The sequence below is a fragment of the Sesamum indicum genome, linkage group LG1 (genome assembly GCF_026168435.1).
Source record: "Sesamum indicum cultivar Baizhima isolate 11 linkage group LG1, ASM2616843v1, whole genome shotgun sequence".
NCBI lineage: Eukaryota > Viridiplantae > Streptophyta > Magnoliopsida > Lamiales > Pedaliaceae > Sesamum > Sesamum indicum.
This window is the reverse complement of record NC_142657.1, coordinates 21,862,298-21,888,366: the sequence shown is the minus strand read 5'-3', so window position 1 is coordinate 21,888,366 and position 26,069 is coordinate 21,862,298. Positions and strand designations below refer to the sequence as shown.

The 26,069-nt window shown below is 33.1% G+C and overlaps 4 protein-coding genes across 8 annotated transcripts; 2 read left to right on the top strand and 2 right to left on the bottom strand.

Moving 5' to 3' along the window:
• Positions 1 to 3,928: 3,928 nt before the first annotated feature.
• Positions 3,929 to 5,247, bottom strand: LOC105170931 (cyclin-U2-1). The gene is made up of 2 exons (XM_011091874.3): positions 4,693 to 5,247; positions 3,929 to 4,370 (listed from the first exon to the last, which is right to left on the bottom strand). Exons 1-2 carry the CDS (start codon positions 5,082 to 5,084, stop codon positions 4,100 to 4,102), a joined length of 663 nt encoding a protein of 220 aa, XP_011090176.1. The 5' UTR covers positions 5,085 to 5,247; the 3' UTR covers positions 3,929 to 4,099.
• Positions 5,248 to 10,008: 4,761 nt separating this feature from the next.
• Positions 10,009 to 13,537, bottom strand: LOC105174193 (transcription factor UNE10). 2 transcript variants are annotated; one of them, XM_088877735.1, is made up of 6 exons: positions 13,178 to 13,535; positions 12,290 to 12,962; positions 12,050 to 12,151; positions 11,690 to 11,755; positions 10,770 to 11,114; positions 10,009 to 10,524 (listed from the first exon to the last, which is right to left on the bottom strand). In XM_088877735.1, the coding sequence occupies exons 1-6, from the start codon at positions 13,282 to 13,284 to the stop codon at positions 10,399 to 10,401; spliced, it is 1,419 nt and encodes a 472-aa protein (XP_088733861.1). In that variant the 5' UTR covers positions 13,285 to 13,535; the 3' UTR covers positions 10,009 to 10,398. The 2 variants fall into 2 exon arrangements, with proteins under 2 accessions (XP_088733861.1, XP_088733866.1); XM_088877740.1 differs by lacking the exon at positions 11,690 to 11,755 and having other exon boundaries at positions 13,178 to 13,537.
• A 6,530-nt stretch (positions 13,538 to 20,067) lies between these two features.
• On the top strand, positions 20,068 to 23,589 carry LOC105170918 (F-box protein At5g51370). Of its 3 annotated transcripts, none has more exons than XR_016065802.1 (3): positions 20,068 to 21,696; positions 22,464 to 22,899; positions 23,227 to 23,589. XR_016065802.1 is itself a non-coding variant. In XM_011091854.3 (2 exons), exons 1-2 carry the CDS (start codon positions 20,471 to 20,473, stop codon positions 22,729 to 22,731), a joined length of 1,494 nt encoding a protein of 497 aa, XP_011090156.1. In that variant the 5' UTR covers positions 20,068 to 20,470; the 3' UTR covers positions 22,732 to 23,075. The 3 variants fall into 3 exon arrangements, 1 of the variants encoding a protein (XP_011090156.1); XR_848525.3 differs by having other exon boundaries at positions 23,158 to 23,589; XM_011091854.3 differs by lacking the exon at positions 23,227 to 23,589 and having other exon boundaries at positions 22,464 to 23,075.
• Positions 23,590 to 24,052: 463 nt separating this feature from the next.
• On the top strand, positions 24,053 to 25,930 carry LOC105170908 (protein transport protein Sec61 subunit beta). Of its 2 annotated transcripts, none has more exons than XM_011091843.3 (2): positions 24,053 to 24,213; positions 25,437 to 25,930. In XM_011091843.3, the coding sequence occupies exon 2, from the start codon at positions 25,439 to 25,441 to the stop codon at positions 25,685 to 25,687; it is 249 nt and encodes an 82-aa protein (XP_011090145.1). In that variant the 5' UTR covers positions 24,053 to 24,213; positions 25,437 to 25,438; the 3' UTR covers positions 25,688 to 25,930. The 2 variants fall into 2 exon arrangements, with proteins under 2 accessions (XP_011090145.1, XP_088737329.1); XM_088881203.1 differs by having other exon boundaries at positions 24,069 to 24,208.
• Positions 25,931 to 26,069: the final 139 nt, after the last annotated feature.

The following is a 26,069-nucleotide window of genomic DNA, read 5'->3' as shown; positions in this document are numbered from 1 at the left end:
AGTATTGAGCTTCTCGATTGTACCTAACTAGAGACCCCATGTCTATTATTATTAGCTAGCTAGTCCTCTGTCTTCAAGTCACAGGATTGGCATGAGTTGCAGGGACGGATTAATTGTTTGACGGGCCATGAACCATACGGACCGTCCAGTTTGACGGGTCAAGTGCGCATGTGTTGCAGCAATTCTCAGTTAAAATAAAACATTTTTTGATTTTATTCAATCATATTTGAGGCTTTTACCCAACAAAACAGAAAATGTAAATATTAAGCTTGTTTTCTTTTTGTTTTTTCTTTAGCAGGATAATAATAATACTGTAATAGTGTAGTTGAAAGAGAGTGAGGCAAGAAAAACTGGCGTTAACATAGCCGGTAATGTTGGGTGGTATTGACCGTTGGCCGTTATTATCACATGACTGACGGTTACACTTTGGAACTCTCACACAAATCCCATGTGGCCGCTGTATACACAACCCCATAATATGAGGCGGAGATTTGGGTCTTCCTTTTCAACTCATTTCCAAGTGTTTCTAGAAATGTTTTCTTTTTTTTTTTTTTTCCTTAATCTTCTCATGCTGTCGAATGCCTTACACGAAGAGTATATATATGTACATGAAATTGTTTTTCTTTTTAATATATGAAAATACCAACTTTTTATTTCAAACAAAATATCTATATTTTTTAAAGAAATAAAGGTGGTTTTCATTAATGTTTTAGGAGTATGGTATATTTTGGAATGAGAAATTTGAGTGAACCACCCCATGTGTCAATTGTAAATGAGGGGTTTTTGTCAAAAAGCACCTAGACTTCCTCTGTGTAGCCAAAGTCTTTTTCAAAACTGAAATCGTGAGATCATAAAGTTACAGTGAATAATATTTTACTGATCTCATTGCATACCATATTATTTGGAACAAGGTTGTGTGTGCGGCCCAAGCCTCTTGTTTGGGAACTAATGATATTACCATATTCTTCATATCATTTGCAACAAGGAGCTTGCAAGTATTATAAGCTCCAATAGTTTATTTTCTTAGAGAAATACCATTTCAAAAACAAACTCGAGGAACTCATGGTGCTCAAATAAATAATATCTGACGGAATAGGACATTAATCACGGCGCAACAGGCTTTAGCCAAAAATATTAAAAGAAAATTCCAAGAGTTATAAACTTATATCGTTACTTATGCAAACAAAAATATGCTTCATGTCTATTGTTGTGAGGTCCTTCTATAAACGAATTTGTGATTTGAAAACCTTATATGATATTACTCTGTATGGATTTAAAGTTCTTAATCCCTACTTTGTAAAGAAAATGAAATCTTAATATTAAAACTGATTTTTACCACTCCTAATAATAACATAAAAATCTTGAGAAATGAACATAAAAATTAAATAAATAGAACTCTGATTTCCATAGGTCTCACATGTAACTATAACAATCTTGTCTTCTTACGTAGAATTTTGAGGAGACAGGGGGTATTTAAAGTCAAGAAAGCTACATTTTGCAGCTTCAATATCACATGGGTGTCATTGTAATTAGAAGATCTAACGAGATTCACTTGGAATTTAATTACGACAACAAAATGTCATAAAATGTGACGAAAAAGAGTGACTTTTTGTCATGTTCATCTTCAATGCCCCGAATTAGCTGACTAATTATCCGATTTTACGTATTTCAATTCCCACAAGCTTGTTTTAGGTTTTTTTTTCTTTTTCCAAAAGACTATCTAATTTTATTTTTATCCACTTTTTATTTATTTTTAACAAACATGGCTCGTTTTTTATTCTACTATAATTTTTTATTTTTTTTACAAAATTCATTTCTATAAAATTAAAAGTTTTTTGCAAAAACACTCCCTATAACTTTTTTCTTCAGACATTATATAATGGGCCTACTTTCATCTGATCCAAGGAACTCAGCCTGCATTTAATTGGATTGGATCGAGATTATATCAGGGCCAGCCCAAGATTATATCCAAAGGAATTCAGTTCTCCTGAGGCTTGTTCGTGGCTCGTTAAATACTTGGGGAGAATTTGCAATTACTTACAAATATGTTATATAGTAAGGGTGGTTTTTTGCAATTACTTTAAAATAAAATACTTATCAGAGTTTTTTACTTCAAAGAATTATTTTGAAGTATTTGAAAAACCAAGTTCAGCTTTTGGAACTATAAATAAAATAGTTTCAGGCTAATAGTTATAAATGACCAGTGATGCCTTTTAGTTGTTTCGATTTTTTTTTATAAATAAATTCAATACGATATGTTAAAAAATTATATTTTGTTATTAAATTCTCCTTAAACCTCACTTTTCTAAAACACTATTAACTTTACCGTTTTTCGCTCCTAGTTGTTTTGTTAATATCAACGAATTCAGTTAAGTTTCACAAATAAAAAGAAATATTTGTTATATGAAAGCAAACCTCAAAGATACTAAATATAATTTTTAAAATCACAGAAAGTTTACGTGTAATTACACCAAATATCGAGAAAGGGGAATGTAACTATCCCTTATTCTTAATTTTTTCATTGATGCTAAAAGTTGTGATGGGATGTCATTATCCATTTTTTTTTTTTTTCTTAGAATTAATGGATTCAACAATACAAGAAAATCTTTTAAAAATAGAAGTCCTCCAAAACGATACCTAACTTGAAAATAACTATATCAGACCTAGAAACGACATTCCGATGAAATAAACAAAAAAGTATATATATATGCACCTCATCGACCGATCAAGAAGTAGGAAAGGTAGAAGCGGGAGAGTACTTTCCTCAACAATTTGTCGTTATTAGGGATCTTAATTAACATAAAATCCATCTCGAGATTTGGTGAATGTCTCATTTAAGAAGACAAGTTTGGGGCAAGCGTCGGAGTTTCTTATGAGCTTCATAGGGATCAAATCAAATTTTGGTCTTTGTTTATTCCTCACCCATTCTACTTAAAAGGCTGACAGCCAAGCGCTCTACCTTTATTTGTTTGTTAATATGTAGTGAGCTGTACATTCATTAAACTAAGAGTGGATTATTATTATTAAGTTAATTTTGCTTAATTAAGCATGAACAAAATTTAATCTTCATGATAATTATATTTGTCTTGTCGGTCAATCATTAGATTTTTGGGCAGGAACATATCCTTCTTTCTTCATTGTATCTGTGGTTTTATTTTATTTAATATATATAATTAACCCCATCATCATTAGCGTAAACTTTCCATGTCTTAAATCATATTATTGAATTAAGGTCACCCTTGATTAAATCATATATATATATATATATATATGAATAATTATTAAAAAAAAAGCGTAATTAATTCTAGAAAGCTGCAGACAGCATGATAACTTGCAGATCTCCTTACAACATAATCTTCATGTTTCCAGGCAAACCAAATTATCAACAAAATAAAAAATAAAAAAAAATCAAAGCATAATATACTCAAGATATTCAAAATTTCAATCAATGTAATAATAATAATAATAATAATAATAATAATAATAATAATAATAATAATAATAATAATAATATTAATAATAATAATAATGTCATAATATACGCAAGACATTGAGAAGACGACAAGTCTGGCGAGCAATGATGGCAGGCACAAAGAGAATCAGCCCCCTAAGTCCACTATATATTCTTCCTCCATATATACATATATATATATATAGGAAAAATACTTTAGGATAAGTTTCCAAAATTCCATAATTAAATATAAGATTTTTAATTTAATTGCACAACATATATATCAGATGTATGTTGTTTTTTCTTTTTTTAATTATCTGAGGTTTCTGTTTGATTGCTAATTTGTTATAATTAATTGATTTAGGTGCTTCGACGTAATTCTTACTAAACTAATAATCAGTTAAGTAATATCTTAATATTATAATTATCACTTCTCAAATTTCAGAAGAAAAAAAAAAACAAAGAGAGAAAGAAATCTAATGAAAACATCTGGAAAAGAAATTTCCAGAAAATTCATAATTCATTTATATAATTAAACCTCAAAGAGGATTTAAATTACAGTTTTTCCTGTACAAATTGTTATGATCAGATGATCAATTGTTATATACTGTTTTTATATAAACATATGTATGTCTGAAAATCATGAATCTACAGCAAAAGACGAGCAATCTGATCATCGTATCTTCTTTCTTGTACTGTTTGTCTGGTTTTGATCTCCTCAGCACACCTCAAAGTCCTCTCTATTTGGTACCCTCCGCCAATGCTCACTTCCCTCTCCAAATGGCAGCAATAGCTCTCATAGACACTCACATTCACATGCAATTTGAACTTCATCAAGAACAAGAATTCAACCTCCAGTTTGTTCAATTCGTTCGTTGTCAATCCTCCCACACGAGCAAAGTATGAATTTCTGTAATTCCTGTCCAAATTAATCATCATACAAAAAAATAGAATAAGTAATACATCATCATTAATTTTTTCGACAAATTAATTAATATACACATATATAAACTCGACTTAATTAGACATTTTCATATTAATTATTTGTAATTAAATCATGAAATTTTTGTACAATAATAATATTTCCATACGTGCATTAATCATAAATTCCAATCTTTTTTTTAGAAAAAGAAAAAGAAAAGAATTTCTAGCTGTGATAAACTAAATAAATATTTGTAGTTGGTATGGAAAAATAAATATTGAGCAAGTAGGGAAGAAGAAATTAAGGGGAAATGACTTACATATCCTCGACATACTTAGATGCCACCATAATTGTAGTGATGAGCAGCCTATGCACATTCCTGGCTCCAATCCTGAACTCAGGGTAAAACTGGCAAAACCTGTCGATATAAACATAGGCAACAACGTAGACCGACGGTCCAGCTCTAGTGTATCTAAAGATCCTCTCTAAATACGATTGAATCGTCATGTCGGGCGTCTCATTGCAGTCGAATACTCGTGTTTTAGAAACCCCCGTCCATTTGGAGTACTTCTTAGCGATTCTTTCGTTCCTGGCCATCGTTCTCTCGATCAGGGATGCAAGAACTGAAATGACTAAAGGCGTGTTTGAGTTTTCTTGGTATGAGTATGAGTAGAGATCATATCTCAGCTTTCTTGGAGATATTAAGGCCATTTTTCCCCTTTCTTGGTGGGGAGGGGCTGTTTGGATTGAGAGAAAGGTAGAATTGGAATTGGAATTGGAATTAGAGTTTTTGATTTTTGTATATGTGTGGGAATTTGAAAGGGCGTTTGAGAGGGATTTATATGAAGGGGAGTGAGAGAGAGAGGGTTGGTGAGTGTGTGAGGAAAGAGAGGAGTAGCTTCTTATAATAGTTTATGTATATTTATTGAATTGAACATATATATAATTGTATTATAAAAATAAATTTGAAGGTGGGTGGGAAGGATGGAGAATATCAAATTACAAGATATTTGCCTCCTAATTGTAAAGGCAGCCTCCAGACACAACAGCTTGCATTCTGCTTTAAATAAATGCTGGATTACATATAATATATTATATATATACATATATATGCACACAACTATTTTATATTACTTCTCATAAATACATCTACTTTTAGACTTCAAAAAAATAATAAATTCAGGGAGGCTAATTTATTTTACCATCTTCTGTACGAACAAGTTCAGTTGAATTATATTTATGTATGTTAATTAGAATATTTTTTTATGTTATACAAAATTTTAGTTGATTTCGATTTCAATAACCATTATGATTGAAACAAACTTAAAAAAAATTGCAAATTAATTATTTTTTTAATAGATATTATCCATTTATACAATTCACAGTATTTTCATACTTGTGCTCCTACAATTAAGTTAGACAAGAATTGAAGAGGTTATTGGCGTCTGTAATCTCCATTATGAATAGGGAAAATATGTTATTACAGGCGCCGACAGTGGGTGGAGGGGTAAGAGCAGGGAAATAAATGTAAGAAAAATATGTGGAAGTATTGAAATGTGTTAGGTCAGAGATGGGGCCCACGCATTCATTAAAGGCAGTCTTTGTCTTGAGATTTGTGTCAAAATTTAATTTTTCAAGAGTTGGAGTTAGTGAGAGTGAGTGTGTGTGTGTGTGTGTAGTACAAGTCACACGTGCACTGGCTTAGCCGAAACCATCAAAATCTTCGTTTGCAACTTGCGGTTCATGCCAAAGGTACGTACGTGCAGCCGCAGGGGGTTTCCTGGAAAATTAAACCCCACCATTACAACCTTCCCCATGTGAAAGTTTTTCACCTCATCAATATCATGCTTTTCTTCATTTCAATTAATGTATAAATAAATTTTAGTTTACATCTGCGGAAGTAAACGGTAATCATTGTATGAATACATATATAAATGGATCAAAAGTACTCAATTTGTGCGTTAATATCAACTAAAAAATTTCAGCTCATCTTCTTGGAGTTATGTCCAAATACATAAATATTTTTTCTTTTTTTTTTACTTTGCGACACTATGGATATACCCACTAATGGAGGTACTTGTATTGTCGCCTATAATTGAATAAATGTATATTTATAATTACAACTATTATTTCCATATATGTATTTGAACATAATTTCAATTAACGCCAAACAATTTTCTTTTTCAATTATTTTAACTCAGTATAACATTACATCAGCCACTAATGATGTGGGTCCTTATGTTGACAAAATAGAGATTATATGTCTGAAAATAATATCTATAGACCAAGAATGTACCTGTTCAATATCCAGTTAAAAGTTGAGGTGAAGAGGTTGGGTTTGGGGTTTCGGCCCCATACGATCTTCTCTCCATACAGCCTGTATGATTGATTGTATGTGTATGAGTATGAGTATGTGGTACCCCTAGTTTCACCACGCTTAGCAGTCAACTGGGTAGAATACAAATTAATTAATCAATCCTGTTCCTGTTCCTGTTCCTGCTCCTGTTCCTGTCTCAAACAAATGAGCCGTAGACGACGACACTACACCGCGCACCATCCTCATATTAACAATCAATAATTCAACCAATACATCCAAAAACACTTCCATTCATTGCACCACCCCCAACTGTCGGCTCTTCCTACATCATTAATTTTATTAATATCTCCAAAATATTAACTACTTCTAATTCAGCAATATACAGTACATTACATGTATTAACAACACACAACTGCCACACAAGATATTTTCTCATAGTATTTTAGGGTGAATTGCAATTTATCCGTCTATTTTATTCAAAAATTAATAAATTTGAGTATTGTGATTTATTATATAATGTCAATGAACATTTTAGAACATTATTCCACATCACAGTTCAAAAGGTACCCTCTTATTATTATTTGATGGGGAAAACCCCAATTTTAATGCAAAATACCGAAAACACCCTTAATGAAGGATATTTTTCATCATTTGAGGGCTGAATATCCGCGCATCTGGAAGGCAGGTCAGGTAGTCCGCCATCCGAACCCGCTTACGACTGAAGACCCTGGCACTTGGAGAGTCGTTCAATCGGGAAGCACATTCCTGCAATGGCAACACGTGGCATAAACATCAGAATCCATGTCGGCCTTATAAATATCCCAACACGCTATATTTTGAAGTAACTGACATTTGATATTTTCGACATACATTCTCCAGTTCGTATATTTTTACCTCGAACAACTCTAACTTGAGCGTCAAAGGGTCATTGTTGGGGACGAACCCGACGAGCCTCGCTTTCTTTTTTTATCCTCAAAACTCAATCACTAGATTTTGGGAGGATACATAGCCGTGATCGAGTTAAACACTTGAGGTCGCATATTTCGAGTAAGATCATTATTATTATTATTAAATGACCATTAAATCCCTATGAATGAGGATGAACCTCATTTCTCAGGAAAAAAGAAAAAGAAAAAAAAAGGCTAAACGATGTCTTTCATTAATATCAGAATCCACATATCCAATCAATGAATTTATGAAGGAGATGTGTCCCTTTCTTTAATTGCATAATTAATTCAACCAACTAAACCTGCCACTGTACGGCTCTCCTCCTCCTATTATCCTAAATTTATTGCTACTTTTCTTTTTCTTTTTCCTTTTTCTTATTAAAGCACCTTCAAATACTATTTTTATTTTTTTAAATAATGTTAGGTAATAAAATATGATTGACAGTATTGGGCCTTGAACCAACGATTTCTTACTCAAATCATTACTTGGGCCTAGCCTTCTAAAATTAGCCGGTCCATGAATTGTTGCGGCCTACATTCTTCATCACATCGATCGAAACGGTCCAGGGCAAATCGCAAAATGAACCTAACTCGACTGGGTCGGATCCAACTACATACAACATACTGTTAGGCTGTGGATTCAAGAACGGATCCACCTTTCTGACATGTCAACTAAAAATTATTCATAAATCAAATTAATATTCGTGGCAGTACTTTTGAAATTTCAAGCTTTCAATTGGATCCTTTTCGGGCGTGATCTTTTCTGTGAATGCATTTATAAACCCCAAATATAGAGCAAGAAAAATCTTGTGTGAATAAGTCCATAAATGGCTAAAAATATCTTACCCTATTTAATGGGTAGAAGACACTGTTCTATTCTAAATACAGTTAAATTAAAGAAGTGGGTAGAGTCAGGATTTTAAATTCTAAAATATTCATGAGTGTAGATAAGTATAAACAGCCTAAAATATCCATGACTTCATTTTTGTACAATGCCATAAAATCTCTATATATAATTTTGAAATAACTAAATTTATTTATAGAGTGGGCAACGATAAATATGAAAGAAATTATATGATTATTTACTGAGTAAATTAATAATAGTCTAGCTACATATTCCTAGTTCCGTTGATTTCCAATGGGCAGTTTGTGGGTATATAGTATCAGACCAAGCTTGCCTTTTAGTTTTCAATCATTTGTGCCCACTGCCACTGCCACTGCCACTGCCCGCCCTCTCTACTTTTGCACTGACAATAATGTGATAAAGCCGGCTGTGAGAGTGGCACCATCACTATCCACTTTCTCCACACATATACCAATAATAATTAAAATGGTTTGTTTCAAGTTTCAACCACACCCAAAAAGTATCAAAAAGGATGACACACAAAAAGATAATATTTTCCACACGACTAAGAAATATTCTTCTACTTTTAACTAATTTTAGTTAAAAATAATAATTATGATCCAATAACGCATTTCTTTATTTATAAATAAATTTTCAAGATGAATATATAGAGAACAGCTTTTTCTTTGCTATTCCTTACATGACCCATGCTAACTGGATTTTAGAATCATTGCCTCACAAAGGTTGTTTGCTTGAGTCTCTATAATTTGATTCCTTCCTCAATTTGTCACATTCTTCGTGTTGTACAATAAAAATATATATGCTGATGAGGATGGTGAAATTATTGGAAATTCTTTCTATGTCTAATCAAGAAATTCTAGACCACTAGATTGAAATAGATGCACATCACTATCCACAATCCAAAGATTTCGTACACCAGAATCAGATACTGAATGGGTTTTCCATTGCACAAGAAAGAAAAATGGACACAAGTTTAGTTCGTCCAATAATATTTCGGGATTTAAAGGAGAATATGGTGACATCAAATTAATAGAGGTTAAAAAAAAAAAAAAAGGTTTTTTCTATCACTGTATCTTTTTTAAAGAAGTGAATTAACTTAGTTGGTGGAAGAAATTAAGAATTGATCCGGGAGCGACATTCAGATTTTCTAATTAAGATGATTGTCTGTCACTTAGTTCGACACATTAATCATTATATAGCAAGTATTATTCTACTTATTATGTAATTTTATTTTTTAATCATCTGACAAATTTTATGCATGTGCCCTCATGTAGAATCGGTTGGATTTCAACATACTCAATTCAAACTAAAATTTCCAATTATTTATTAAATTTCAATTTAAAATAATAAAACAGTGACAATAAAAGTTAATCTAGACTGCACTGAAATGAATATATAAATAGGTTTATTACAATATGCAAACGATTGAAGATTGGTGCACATTCTTATTCGACCCGGTAATCTGAAATATGAATCATTGGTAAAAAAAGAACAGAAAAGAAAGTCTATCCCAACATCTCAAAATTTGTTACGTGAATCTGTATACATTTTTGACACATAAAAACCTTGTATACATAACTGGCTATTCGATCAATCATCCATGAGAGATGCGCATATTGAAATCTAGGTTTTGGTCGAGCCGACTTCCCCTTCTAATTTAAGAGTCCAATGTCCTACTTAAGAATTAATTTGGGGGGACTGTCCACAAGTTTGGGATTTTTTGAATTAATATGTGATATGTATTTTATCATTTCTCTAAGACAAAAATAATTAAACAAGAAAGTACAAAAATTCTGAGGTATATTTGATATTTTTGTCTCAGCTCTTGCTAACACAAAGATCAATTCTTATAAAGTTGATGAGAAAAGAGAATTTGTTTGTAAAGTTTCTTTATTATCAACTTTTTGGACCCAAACCCGAAGCCGAACCAGAACCAGAACCCGAACCCGCTGAACCGACTGGTGGCTGTTGCATTTGTTGATATAAAGCTGCCAGCCTACTATAAGCATCCATGGCCATTGGCTGCAAAATCGCAATTGTATCAGTCAAAATATATCTCACCCATTATACTCAAGCATATATATATATATATATATAATTTAATTTCCTTTATTTTTGTATTATAGAAAATAACCCAACTATTTAGCACATATTGAATTATTTGAGATGTTAAAAAGTCAAGTTAAACTTATATACCAAAAAAATAGAATATATAAAAAAAAATTGTTGTCAAAAAGTAATAATGGTAATTATATAATAAAACTTACTTGGGATTGACATGCAAGAAATACCGATAAAGGGTCTGGGAACGTTGAACCCGTCGGCGCTGACATACGATCCCCTGAGGGCAAGGGCATGAAGGGGTGGGTGGGTGGAATAACAGGCGGCATTCCGTTCGCGTGGCTTATAGCATTCATGTCCATAACGCCTGCCATTCCCATACCCATGCCAATGCCCATTCCCATGTGAGGCATCATAGACATCTGAAGTTGTTGCTGCATGGCTAATGGCAACATCATAGATGATATATTTATTCTCCCCATCATTTGTACTTGAGCTTGCAATTGTCTCAGGTACTCTATTACTTCGTCCAACATTGAGGCTTTGTCAGTCTGCATGTTAATAGAATATGCATGTGAGTCCATGTAAGATATATATATATATATATGTGGTACATCATACATGATAAATATATGTGAAATAAATGTACAAATATATGTATATATATAAAGAAAAATTAGATTAAGTAAATTTTTGAGCAAATATAGCATCTGTAAATCAATTAATTATATATGGGATTCCAGGATTAATATAACACAAGATCAAAACTAAATACACATTTTACACTTTAATAATCATATTATTAATTCAATTTATTAATATTATAATAAGAACTGAAATAGTCTTTCTCTCCTTTATATATAAGACTTTGTGATGGTCCTAAACAAAATATTTATAATATATATATATATGTTGATGACTCTTTTATTTTAGAATTTGATTGTATCTACCATTCCATTTGATGTATACATGCATGCCATGTATACGATACTTATAGTTTCGTTAAATGTAGAAACATAACATGACAAGCAGGTATGTAAAGGTAGAGGGCATGCAGGCAGCTTCCCCCATCATATCATAGGTTCTATACCATAAAAAGGAAAGTTTATTCTATGTATTCTGTTACCTTGCTGGAATTTGGGACCAACTTCTGCAATGTCTTCATCCTTTGATTTATTTTGTCTCTTCTTTTCTGTTCCACCAAAAATACATTTATACATTAAAACCCAATTCTCTCTTTTTATTTGTAACCATAATTGTATTAATTAATATCATCATGATCTATATTTAAATTCCATTCTTTAATTTATTAGATCCCATCACATCCAGGTAAATAAAGTATATAACAAAATAAAAATTTATTTACTCATCGTAAATTTTAAAAAAAAAATGACTAATAATATTTACTATATATATAATTAAATTGAAGAATAATATATATGCATGATCAATCAATCTAAAAGTGAATTAAAATTAAGGAACCTACACGTTCAGACTGATTATGAACGTCGGCCGCCCTACTCCTTTTAGTTGAAACCGAGGATTTTTCATTTCCTTTGTTTTTGGCCTCCTCGTCACCTGTCTGCCTCTGCAATGATGATCATATACTTAAATCTTTGGCAAGCATGTAATAAGCTTACTTAAACCCAAACCTAAAAAATAATAATATTAAATCACTTTAATTAGTAATAAACACAATTTTGAAGATTGGGTGGGAGTCACGTGCTTGTGATCTGCTGTGAGATACGGAGTCATGGGCGTCGCCGGAGGCCTTTGAACATTCTTTGCCTGAGATGGTCTCTTTTGGACACGTGGACCCACCGCAGGTATTGAGCGATATCAGGCAGCTGTCTCTCCCCCCACAAGTGGCGCTCTTACTCACGCTCCCATTAGTTCTAAAACTATTGATTCCCATGCTTGACATTGGAGCGTCGGCTTCTAAGTGGGCGCCGCCATCACCACCATAAGAACCCACGCACGTGGAGCATTCCACCTTGCAAGCGCCGATTTCCCCAGGGGCAGGGTTCAACACTTGTAGGAGTTTTTCTTGATTATGATCTTTGATATGGATGTTATTATTGCAGGGGACGAGAGCGTCCATGGTCACGGCGGTGGAGGGGCTAGCGGTTGGGTTAACCAGAGCAACATGGTGGTCAAACCAAGGCACAAGATCATTATTAGTATTGACTCCACCATCCACGGCGGACTTTGGGTGGGGGTGACGGGTGGCTTGGTTGACTATTGACTCGAGCGTGCCCCCGGCGCATGGCTTATCCCACGTATTGTATTTGGTGAGAGAAGATGTGCGAGTAAGTTTGTCAATTACGCGCGGGGTACGTAAATCATGCATGGTTAGCTGTCCATTTTCCCATGTTAGCTCCGCCACTTCACACTCCAAGCTGCACATATACAAGTACGCAAAAATATAGGTACTTAAAAAATAACCCTTACAAGCCTATAAAAATATCAAAATGAAAATACCCTTACAAGCAAACTAGGTCTTAAATTCATTGTACAACAACGTTATAATTCTTATATAACTTTGGGAACGTACATACGTACTCGGGCAATAAACTAAGACAAAGAAAAAATAAAAAATTGAGAAATTACGGACGAGGGGACATGGGGTGGTGCGCAGTCGATAGAATGAGCATGAAGATTGAGGGTAGGCACTGGGGGAGAGTTGTGGTCGAAATTCCAGCTTGGTACACACTGATTCATGTTGAGAGGAGGATCTTCTTCTTGATGTTGTACCTAAGATGAGTACTTATGTACATGGGAGCAAATCAATATTTATGATTTTTGGAGAAGAAAAGACATTCTTGTCGTAAAAAAAAAAGGTAGTCTTAACTCTGTGCTAAGATGTATATATGAACGGGTGTGGGTGTGTGGTTTTTGAGAGTAGTGGAGAGAGGGATCCCACTGCATATTTATGATTCTTGTATGTAGAGATAAGAACAAGCACAACTTGAGAGAGAAGGCAAAGTTTATGGTCCATGGTAGAAATATTCAAAGCTAGCTTCTCATCCCCCCCACCCCCCCCCCCCTCCCACCCTACTGCACATTGACCATTGTGAAATATTTTTCGGGTCCTCGTGATTCTTTTCTATTCAATTGCAAATTAAAATTTGATTCTGTATTTTATTTAATATATACATTATATGTATAAATATTTTTTAAAATATATAGATATGTTGTGGTTGAATTTTATACACGTTACAAAAACGATATTATGGACCAAATAAAAAATTGAGTGACAATTTATTAAAATCATAAGAATTTTTAATTCTTTTGTCACGAAAACAATTTTCATAGTCTAACAACAACAATTATTTTGTAAAACTTGTCACCAAATAATCCCGTTACATGGTAAATACTGCTAGTTATTAAAGGAAAGAAGTCACAACCAACGATCGTGGTCGTACAATAATTAAGGATGCAAGAAGAAAGCCCCTGAAACATATTTAACATGTTGAGTGAATCAATCGCATAATAAAAAAAGTCATGCGTAAGAATTGTGTACGTAATTTATCAATCATATTATATAAAAAACAATGCTACAAAAGTAAATAAACCTTCACTCTTCACTTGGGAGGGAGGAGATTTTATTTATTGGTGTCAATTAAATGGTTTGTGGGCGTTTGTTGCTCTGCATAGTGCTTTAAAATGAATAAGTCTCACATTACATAAATTTAAGCGTACTGCGTGTTTGATCTGTTAAAAAAAAATAATAATAAGCATTTTGCGGACATGTTTTAAATCAAATAAGGGTTCTTGTGTTGACTCCAGGATTAGTTGATATTTACATTAATACGTATAGTGTATATTTATACTATCAATACGTATAATGTATATTTATTAAATAAAGAATATGATCGATGCATTTAATAATATTTTGTAATAAAAATTTTGAATTGGTTTAACTGGCCCAATTCTATGAGGAATAATGGAGAAAAAGTTGGGCTAACAACTGAATCATTATACACTGATATGCCAAAATAATTACACAATCATTTATAATATATTAGTCGTTGTGGCACATTTTTTATATTTTAAAATATATTATAAATAAGAGTAAAATATATAAATAAATATATTATAATAAAAAATACAAAAAAAATTTAATTTATTAATTAAAATATAATTTAAAATTTTAAATAAATTAGTTATCTTATTAATTGAACAACATTTTAAACTTTACAAAAAATTATGTGAGTACGTCATTTATTAGTATGAAATTCTTTTTATATTTTATATTAATATAAATGAAAGCCACGTGGATGACCAATCAGCCACTACACACACAATAATAAAGTACGATGAATGCATAAAAACTTGTGCAATATACGTGTCAAATCTAAAATGTTGTGCTGGCAATCATTTTAATATATATTTAGGTGGGGAATTGTTTTAAATAAAAAATTAATTAAAATTTTATCTATTGATGTGTTATTTTTCTATTTTGAGAATGTATATTTAGGAAGTGCACTTCATTAAATGTAAAATAAAGAGTGTGGTGCGGTGAAAATTAAGTAGCACATTATTGTGAAAAATAAAAAAGTTGTATATTTTGAAAATAATAAATAAAGTTTTATTTTTCTTTTAGGGAAATAATTTAAAAAATTAGAAATATGAGTAGAAAAAGTGACACGTGGGTTAATCAAAACACAAATATAATTTGGACAAAGCAACACGTATGTGTACAGACATCTAAGACCAAAAAGCTGTACTTTTGTCTGCTACCCGCTTGAGTTTAGGTACCGCTGACGCTGAATAAATTTAGGGTAAGAACCCAACGTTCAATTTTCAGTTATATTTAGGAGTTGTTTGCGGAAACCACTTGATAGAGGAAAAAATTAACCTAGAAAAAAAAAAGATTGATATTCTTAAAAATAATAACTTAAGTAAGTAATTATTATTAATACTTTTTGTTATTTAGTGATTAAGTATGATATGGTAGGTAGCATGATTTCCTGTAATGAATGAAACCTATAAATCAATCCAAGTTCAATGGGATTATGACTCAAATGCACTGATTACTAGCAAAATGACTCAAATAAATAAAGCCTAAAACGGAGTCCAGATTCAAAAGGCAAATTTGGACATTCCAGAAAAGGAATTTGTTGAAAAAGGAAAGAAGCTAAAGAAAAGGGAAAGTTTGAGTTACCAAATTAGTGTGATATTGTATTAAATACCCCATTCATCATTCAGATTAATGGAGAGAAAAAAGAAAAAGAATAAAAAAAATAAAGACTTATATTTATATTTTATTATACGAAATATCACCCACCAATAATTTTTTACACCATCATTTCTGTTCCTAAAAGAGTAAAAATTTATAGAAAATGTCGACAGTTTTGGTTGTTGCAAAACTTGAAATTGTTTGAAAAAAAAAAAGATCAAATGAATTAAATCGAGCGCTTGAAAAAAAAAAAAAAAGTTATTGGAGAATCATTTATTGCTAAGATGTTGGAGAATCCAAAAAATGTTCGGAATAAATATGTCAAAAACAGCTTCTAAATATATACAAAAATGACATTAAATTATAAAAGTTGGTTCTTTGGTGCTTTTAGATTAAGGATAATTACATTCTCTTTTCATGAGGTTCGGTATAATTCCACATAGACTCTTTGTGGTTTGAAAAATTTACATCTAAAATCCTTGAAATTTGTTTATGTCCAACAAATAAATTTCTCAATTAGTCAAAATTTATCAAATTTGTTGATATTAACAAATAAATCAATCGATGATGAATATTATTTTTTATTTAATTTTTTTGTTAATATTAACAAATTCGATGAATTTTGACAAAGAGAATGACTTATTTGTTAGACGAAAGTAAAGTTCAAAGCTGCTAGATGTAATTTCTCAAATTGTAGGAGATATATGTATAATTACATCAAATCTCAAAAAATGAGAGTGTAATTATCGCTTTAGATTATGATTGAAATCAGTTTTAAGTTTAGAATTGTAAAACCATAAGTAATTTTTGCAAATAACTTATTTTTTAGAGAAAAACTCACGAATACTTTACAAGACCTCCACCAAACACCCACTGAGTCGACGTGGTACTCTTACCTTATCAAACATAGAAATTATCGTAAGTTGGTGAGAAATTATAACTCAAATCGAATTTGATTAAATTTAAAATAATAAGAATTAGTTATATTTTATTATTCGAATTATAATTATTGTTATATTTTGGTATTTAAATTTTTTATGTCAATTTATCACATCAATTTTATAAAATTTTGCACTTTGCCATTTATAAACTGATTTTCAACCAAGTCCTTTTGTCCAAAAATATCACATACAGTGCATATTAAGGGTTATATGATATGATACTTTTCAAATATGCATAACATATGATGTTTTTCTGCTAGAAAAATTAACAAAAAATAGTTCTATATGACAAAGTGCAAATTTCATAAAGTTGAGATGGTAAATTAACATAAAAAAAAAATTAAATGACAGAGTATAAAAACGGGTATAGTTTGAATGACAAAATATAATTTACTTAAATAATTATATAATTAATTTTCTTATTTACTGCATGATTAAATTATAATTTAAAAAAAATAACTAATTATATAAATAGTGTATTATATTTATTATTTAATTGATTTAATTTAATTGACTTTAATGAGTAAAAATATTACACAGGCCTTCATGTATCCGTACATCATACATGCATACCTGCCCATTACCTACTCCTCCGCGTGATTTTCTTTGGAGGTGAGCATACAGAAGAAAAGGCCGAAAGAAGTGCGCGTGGGGAACCCAAACTTCGGACGGGAGCAAGTGATTGCTGCAGTGCAGTATCGGTACACGCGTCACTAAATTTTACAAGATTGAAGGTCTTGTAGACACGGGTATGGGGTTGGAATCTACACGTCATCTCCACGCGCTGAGAGGAATCTGCCAAACCACGCTATGCCCTCCCGGAGAATCTTACACAGACTTTCAGTGTAGATATTTCCTTTGTCCCGTAGTCACTACATATGATGATCGATAGCTGTTTGTAGTCCGTGCCATGCTCAGAAATTAATTTATTATTTAATTACAATAATGTATTAATGTGGAATTTTAATTCTTAAAATATATAGGTTTCACGGGTTGACCTAAATATTTCAATGGTAATTTATTATAATCACAAATAATTGACAAGGAGATAAAATTTTAACAAATATTTTTTGCTAAGGATATTCTGTTGCGTGCAAACGAGAAATGGTTGGATATTAAGTTTTATTTATTTTTTTTATTTTATATATTTTATAGTTCTCACTGATTACCATATGTTATTGCGAGATTTTATTTTTTTTAATCCTATCAGTATATCACCATTGGGCTTTATATATTTATTTTATGATCCTCTTATTGTGATTTAGATCATACTTATCCTCAATTTATAATATGATTAATAGGCCTATTAGTTCAAATATGGTCATATTTTCCATCTATAGGGGTGGTACGGAGGTATTTTGTTGAAGTAAGAAGTTGATAAAACATTTTATATTCTCACAAGTATTTAAGAATTTCATGAATATTTAATAGGCATAAAATGGGACTTTATCCTGAAATTAATATCGGCCGGTTATGTTTTATTTAATTTATTCCATTTCTCGCATTGTGATAAACTATTGTATTGATATTTAATTTGTTTAATTATCTTGAGATATAATTATGAACACAAATCACATAATATTTACAACAAAAAATGCAACAATTTTAAGATTTTATTTTTTAATCGTATAACCTCAATAATTATCAAATACTTTAAAATATCTTATAAATTCTAAAACATATTGTGAAATATTTTTTTAGCAATTTATGAATTTTTGAACGTCTTATTAGATAATATTGACCGAAACACTTACCTCAGTCATAACAATAATTTTTTTCGTAACAACTAAAGATTAGGTAGGCTATGAAAATGGGTACGGAATACTTACCTATCAACTGTGATCAGACCTTTGTTTATTGGGCCTGGCTAAAACCCTTTTGGCCCAATCCAACCTTAACTGCTAATTTGGGCTCGACCCAATCTATTCAAGATAACTCGGATCCAATTATACGTAATTCGCAAAACGTTTGCCCATTAATCGCACATACAAACGCCGGACAGACAAAAATGGAGCATATAGAGCTAAAACAACACTGAAATGCTTTGATGCGAACTAAAAATACGACATTGGGTTTAATTGCAATAACTTAAATTTATTGCATGAACTTAAAATTGTCAATATTCTATAAGTTTCATTATTTTATTTTCTTCGGACAGCTGAAATACTCTGCATTTGTTTCTTTCTTAGAGTAAACTATTGTCTTTAGGATAGGCCCATATCAGATCTGGGCTTGTAAGAAATACACAGAGGCCCACTTTGTATGGACTTGTTTGTATTCAAAGTAAAAATTACGTGCTCTCAAATGACGGTTTGTGACACCTTAATTTTATATTTAAAAATATCAGGCATACCTTTATATACTTATTTCCACATTATCTTTTAGTTTTCCCTCTATTTTTCATGCTTATTCCCCACTTTCATTTCATGTTTATCTTTTATCCGATTTTTAATTGTAAGATCATATTTGTCTTCCCACTTTCATTCCATATTTATTACTTGATCCAAAAATGAATTTTCAAATATTATTTTTGCGCATTCGATTTTGTGATAATATAATATCTTATAATTTGAGTTCAATTTTAATTTTTTTTTCTTAAAATTTTAAGAATCTTAAAAATTAAATTAATTTTGGACTGATTGTTTCTCGTATTAATCTCGATCCTAAAGACGTCCAAGGTGAGTGAATCTTAAAAAATTCTATCTAAAGAGTTTTCTTTTATTTTAATATTTAAAAAAGTTAAATCAAATATCTTTATGATTATTAAAAGAACTTAATGACTATGAAATATTACATTTGTCAAAGTTTGTTAGTATGCTTTGACTTAATTAGTGTAATCTCATCAATATATTATGAATTAAGCTCAGTTTTCTATTAATTATGTATTATAAGTCGATCATTATTAACTTATAATATATTTATATAAAACAAGAAAATTGTTAATTTGAATAAAGTTTAAACTCATGACATTTAAAATATAAATTGGGTAGGTTTGAGAGAGTTGAAAAAGGCATGGCATGAATTCACATGACATGATTAACTCACTAAATAATCTTCCCTCAAATCAATTACTCTTTTTGTATCTTACTACTTACCTTGTCTTTTGTGCTTGTTAGCATTATTAATATCACAAAAAATAATTTCACACCCTTCACCAATTACCGAATGCCACGCCACCCCAACACCTAGTTTCGCGTGACGTGGCAGTGTAGGATTGGTGAAGAGGATAGAAAAAGACATGTTGATTCCGTTGCTCTTGCTCCTCGTAATAAGGGCAAAAACATTAGGCGCCCCACAAATCTCATCTGCTCATCATTTCTCAGTTTCACCCAAAAAATACAAATTATTAAGAAAAAGGGGGGGGGGGGGGGTGAGGAAACAAAGAATTTATTTTGATTTTCTCGAAATCCAGCAGCTGGAGGAAATTCCACACACACACAAATTAAAGAAGAAAAAAAAGGAAAAAGAAAAACTAGTAAAGAAAGGAAGGCGTTCAATTTCCTCAGCAAAACTGAGCTCCCGTCTTCAACCCCTCTCTCTCTCTCTCTCTCTCTCTCTCTCTCACACACACACACACACACACACACACAGAGGATATAGAGAGTATTACATACACACGGATATATATATATAGATAGATACAATTCTTGGAGTGAGGGGAAACGACGCCGTTGGGGATTTGCTTGATTTCATCATCTAATTATAGCACGGGGAAGGGTCAACCGGTCATGCGTTTGAGTGTTGGCGGCTCCGAAACCCTAACCCTACCCTTAGCTCCTCACAAATGTCGTCTTCACCTGACAAAAACTCAATCTTTGACCCCTCCAAGCCCAAGAAGAAGCGCCACTGGAGCTGGTCCGACCCCGACAGGGTTGACCCCAATGAGGCATTGAAGCATGTGATGCTCAAAATGCGCCTCCACTCCTTGTCCAACTCCGGCTCAACCACTCCTCACTCCGAATCCGAACCCGACTCTGATTCCTTCAGCCCTAACCCGGTTTCAACCGCCCCTGATTTCACTGCTACGCTATCTGATGAATTGTTGCTCAACGTTTTTGGTAGGATTCCGGACGCAAAGCAGCTATTTTCCAATTCATTGGTCTGTAAGAGGTGGTGTGTGCTGTGTGGCAAGTTGATTCAATCGATTAAATTGTTCGACTGGGAGTTTTTGGAGTCGGGGAGATTAAGTTATCGGTTTCCAAATTTGGTTGATATTAATATTGTGCCGGCTAGTATTATATTTGAGAGGAATTCGGGGATTTTGTTGAGTACTAAGTCATTGGAGGTTTATTTGAACTCGGGGGTGTTGGAAACTGAGGGTTCTTTTGTTAGAAAAGAGGACATTTTGGACTCTGAGGCGATTGATAAAGGGGTGAGGATATTAGCTGAGGGGTGTAGGAATTTGAGAAGAATAGCATTGATGAATGTTAGTGAAGAAGGGTTGAGTTGCTTGGCCGAGGAGTGTGAGTTGTTGCAGGAGATGGAGTTGCATTATTCTGGTGATTTTGCATTGAGGGGAATTACTAAGTGTCAGAATTTGCAAATATTGAAATTGATAGGTAGACTAAGTGGGGTTTACGATTCGGTAGTTTCAGATATTGGAATGACCATTTTGGCGCAGGGTTGTAGACGATTGCTGAAGCTTGAGTTAGTGGGATGTGAGGGGAGTTATGATGGGATTAAGGCAATTGGGATGTGTTGCCAGATGTTGGAGGAGTTGACATTTTGCAGTCATAGGATGGAAGGTGGGTGGTTGTCAGCTTTGTCGTATTGTGGGAACTTGAAGATTTTGAGGCTCGAGTCATGTATGTGTATTGATGAAAACCCGGGACCAGATGAGTATTTAGGCGCATGCCCGATGCTTGAAGAGTTACATATGAGTCGATGTCAAATGCGGGACAAAGAGGGTGTAAGGGCATTGTTTATGGTGTGTTCGAATATTCGGGGGCTAGTTATCGAGGACTGTTGGGGAATGGACAACAATGTTTTCGCAGCTGCAACAGTTTTTAGGTATGAACTATCATGCTACTTAATTTGTGCTTTATTTGATCTTTTTTTCATTAGGTTATATAATCTTGTAGGTGCAAAAGAAAATCCAAAGTACTGTTTTATTTTCAAGGTGATGTTTTTAATGAGTATTGCACTCTACACTCATTCATTTTGTTATGATATGAGCTTGGAGTCTTCTCAAACTGCTGGTGCATCCACCCTAGTTAAAAAGTTGGAACTCAATAACTGCCTGTGACAATAAAGAAATAAAAGTGGAATTATAGACGGTGTGATGGCCGTTCCCTGCTTCAGTTGCTAATCTTTTGTCATCTGTGAAATGTCTACAAATTTGTAACATTTCAGTACATGCCATGCTGAACTGATTTCTTGTCGGTGAATTCCGAAAGTACAGAACTAAGCTGCAGTATTGGAATATATTAATTCTAGACAGGATAATTGAGGAACCCTTGATGTTTAATTAAATTTTAGGTGACATCGCGAATCTTGGTAATTTCCTTTTGTACAAATTGAGACTACAATAAATTGTTGTAGCTTTTGAAAAGGGTTGGTATCAGGTGCCGTAACGATGATTAAATTAGTGCAGCATGCTTTTATCAAGCCAAAGAATGGATGAAACTAAATTTTTCCGTAGCTTCTAAATGGTATTGCCATTATGGATACAAGAGTTTTTTTTATTTAAAAGATGGTATGGAAAATGTGCTTAGCAGGGCTAATTAACTGATTGTGTGAAATCCAGAATGTGTGATGGATGCTGATTCTGTTTGTAGGGCTATAAGATCTCTCTCGCTGGAAGGATGCTCATTGCTGACAACAGAAGGATTAGAATCTGTTGTTCTTTCTTGGAAGGAGCTCGATAGGCTTAAAGTAATAGCATGTAACAATGTAAGGGACAGTGAAATAACACCGGAACTAGCGACTTTATTTTCTCTTCTCAAAGAGTTGAAGTGGCGGCCCGATTCCAGGTCACTGCTAGCAGCTAGCCTTGCAGGGACAGGAATCGGACAAAAAGGTGGGAGATCTTTGAGGAGAAAGTGATGTTAGGAGGTACTGATCTATACTTGGAAACTATGAGATGACTTAAATATGGAAGCCAACGCAGAGTGATCTCCACATGCAAAATCAACACACTTCACATTATGCGTGCATCTCCTGTTGGATAAGAGTGTTGCGAAACCATTTTTGCTCGGAAGTTGGTGATTTTCGGTAATGAAATCTTCACACTCCATTAATGTGTGATAACCCAATTGCCCCTAATTAATAGAGTGAGCTCTTTCAATGTACTTTAGTAGTGCAGCTGTTTCTCTGATAACTTAGTCAATGCAAAAGAAGCTGATATTATTTTTTTCGACTTCCTTTAAATAAAATTGATTTTACTTCTCTGACCGTACTATTTACTATCTTGCCTTATATGTTGCTATCTTGTTTTCGCTGTTCGTTCTATCCCACACATCGTCCTGGCAGAATCGGTTGGATCTTGCTTGCTACCATGCAATATCTCAACAAATGTAAGTGCTGATTAACATAGTGCAGATTTCCAGCATTTATAGCGTGATAGCAACAAGAAGGCACAACCCTGCAGCATCTGGATTTATACTACGGATTCCAGCAGCATAATCGTACAGGGATCTAAGACTGCAAAGTTGTGCTTCTCTGTATTGCATATGGAACACATATAGTAGTTCAAGATTTTGGTGACTAGACTGCATTACAATAGCCGCAGTAGTTCCTATCCTGATGCTTACATTTCGCAAAGAAAATCTGGAGAAGACAGGCAAATGAACAGAGCTTCAGTTACATGTTTTGAGTCCTGATAGTAGTTCATTCTTGCATTGGTTCTTGTAAATCCCCCAAAATATCCTGTTTCATTGTATATATTCATCTTTTCTTTCGTTCGTTCTATTTTTTTTTTATTCCTTTTTCTTGTTTAGTTTTTTTTTTTTAAAATGAAGAAGGAAAATGATAACAAACATAATCTCTCATATGTACCTATAAGATTCTCCCATATGAATAAATTTTTTCCTTATTGAAATATTTTTTTGAATTTAGCTTTATCAAAAATTTAACATTGAATCTATAGTAAGTCTTGTAGGTTAGAATTTATTGCAATATAAAAGGTGGTAAATATGTAAGATTCTCAATTTTAATTTATGTTTATAACTGTTTTTTGAGAAAATAAAAGGTCTTCTCAAAATAACTGATTATTTTATTATTATTATTATTTAATAAGGTGTGAGGTAATTGTTGATTTTTGGTGGTACAATTACCATACCATCCTGAATTGGGAAGTCTTTTCCAAATCGGCTAACCTAATTGTTTTTCTGACTCAGCACCCCCCTGCGTACGTGGCATAAATTGATTGGTTTGCCTATGTGTTCTCCTGTGTATTAACTTCACTTTTAATCAGAACAGTATTTCTCCACGTCTTCCATCGATCGGTCTGAGGAAAAAACCCTAGAGAGAGAGAGAGAGAGAGATCCCGATCGAATTAACCCTCGAACTTCGATTGTCCGAAGTAAGGTAAGCACGAAATTCTCGTATGTGTATCTTTTTGTGTGCAATGGATTGTAGTTGGATAAATGGCGTCTCTCGGCCAAGGGTTTCTGATGATTTAAATTTTAAACTTTTGTTTAGTCTTTTGCATGGAGTCGATTCAATTTTAATGCGGATCATGAGATCTGGAAGTTATTCTGCAGATGTAGATTGAAATTTTTTATTCTCAATCCTTTTGCAGAATACTGATTTGATTCTTGGATAGAATGTTTCTATGGTTGGTATTTTCGTATTTGTTGTTTGATTACCGTCCGATTTCTGTTGTCTTTTGTTATCCAATTTCGTGCGGAATAACTCTGTACAGTTGAGCATGCTAGGCACGTAAACACTAGAACATGCTATATACCTGCAATTGTGTGGATAGCTGCATGTGTATTTGCTCGAATGGTTCGGAAATTCCCAGACTCGCATGTATTTATTTGTTGGATCTTGATTGTTTTAAGGTACTTCTTGAAAACCATACTATGGGTTATGTGAAAGGTTTTTAAGGAGTAAAGCTTGTTCAGAAATTCGAAGAGATCTTTGTTTTCTGAGACCATTTTGTAAGCAGTGATTGGCTTCCAAGACTTGCATAACATAGTGGAAGTCCAATCAATGGTCTAGAAGGTTGCAACTATTCAGTCCCTGGAGTTATGAGTTCTATGCTATTCATGTCCATTGGCCCATGTGCTTGAGAAAACTTTCCTATATATATTATGTGGGTAAAAGAAAAAGAAATAGGATAATAATAATAACACTAATAATTATGGTAATAATAGCCAACAGGCCCAACACTTGACAATCTAATTGCAAAACCAAAAGATGTATATTGATCAGCCCATCAGGGACTTTGTCTATGCTCTTTCTCGCAATGGGTATAGTTTCTTTTCCACTTGCTGGCCTTTTAAGTGTGGAAATAATCACTACATATCGTGCATTTGATATCTGATGTCATCCATAGTTGTCACTGGAACAGTATCCTGGATTATTTGTAGGTGGTGTGGTTACTGATAGTGTATGTACCTCTAATGTGCAGAGTGTAAACTCGTAAAAGTACCCTTATACCGTCACTTGAACCAACTGTTTTCTGGGTGTAGTAGTTGTATTTCTAACATATCTTTGTTATTTAGTTTCAGTTGTTCCTTTCTGGGGGTCTTGGGCTTGATATGCTTTTACTGTGTTGATTCTGACAATTGAGATTGTGGTTTCAGGAATGGCAACAGGTGGAGCCGCACCCCAGCGAGGAACAGCAGCAGCAGCTGCAGCTAACCTTCGTCGTAGGCGAACAGCCGGGGGTGGGGCTGCTGGTGGCGCAAGTGGAACCATGCTCCAATTCTACACAGATGATGCCCCAGGACTTAAGATTTCTCCGAATGTTGTGCTCGTGATGAGCATTGGGTTCATAGCTTTTGTTGCTATACTCCATGTCATGGGTAAGCTGTATTTTGTCAGGAAAGAGTAGGTTCTAGTTTAGCACATGTTGAATTTTTTATTAAGACAAATAAAAGAGATTTTTATGTTGGTCTAGGATGCTATGGTGGAGGATGTTACTTATAAAACTAGATCTTGTGGTAAAATTTTGAACAACATTAGCAGAAAGCAGATAGTTTGAGCTGAAGCAGTATGATTAATAACTTTTGTATTGACCATGGACAAGTTCCTATATTTCGTGAATTTTCAATGTCCGTTTAATTGATTTTTCAAAGTATAGAGCTGAATGGATCGGATGTTTTCATTTCACATGTTATCTCCAGAGTGTTTCTCACGTGCCAGTGGTTGGAGATCTGAGTATAATGGTGCGTTTTGTTAATCACCGGTTATCGTTACCGGGCTGCCCCATCGCA

Excerpts from the sequence above, each read along its gene's own strand:
- LOC105170931 (XM_011091874.3), bottom strand. The coding sequence starts at position 5,084 with ATGGCCTTAATATCTCCAAGAAAGCTGAGATATGATCTCTACTCATAC. Across the intron at positions 4,371-4,692 it reads TCTAAGTATGTCGAGGATAT|GAATTACAGAAATTCATACT; the intron begins GTAAGTCATTTC and ends TAATTTGGACAG.
- LOC105174193 (XM_088877735.1), bottom strand. The coding sequence starts at position 13,284 with ATGAATCAGTGTGTACCAAGCTGGAATTTCGACCACAACTCTCCCCCA. Across the intron at positions 12,963-13,177 it reads GCACCACCCCATGTCCCCTC|CTTGGAGTGTGAAGTGGCGG; the intron begins GTCCGTAATTTC and ends GTATATGTGCAG. Across the intron at positions 11,756-12,049 it reads TTCATAATCAGTCTGAACGT|AAAAGAAGAGACAAAATAAA; the intron begins GTAGGTTCCTTA and ends TTGGTGGAACAG.
- LOC105170918 (XM_011091854.3), top strand. The coding sequence starts at position 20,471 with ATGTCGTCTTCACCTGACAAAAACTCAATCTTTGACCCCTCCAAGCCC. Across the intron at positions 21,697-22,463 it reads GCAGCTGCAACAGTTTTTAG|GGCTATAAGATCTCTCTCGC; the intron begins GTATGAACTATC and ends TTCTGTTTGTAG.
- LOC105170908 (XM_011091843.3), top strand. The coding sequence starts at position 25,439 with ATGGCAACAGGTGGAGCCGCACCCCAGCGAGGAACAGCAGCAGCAGCT.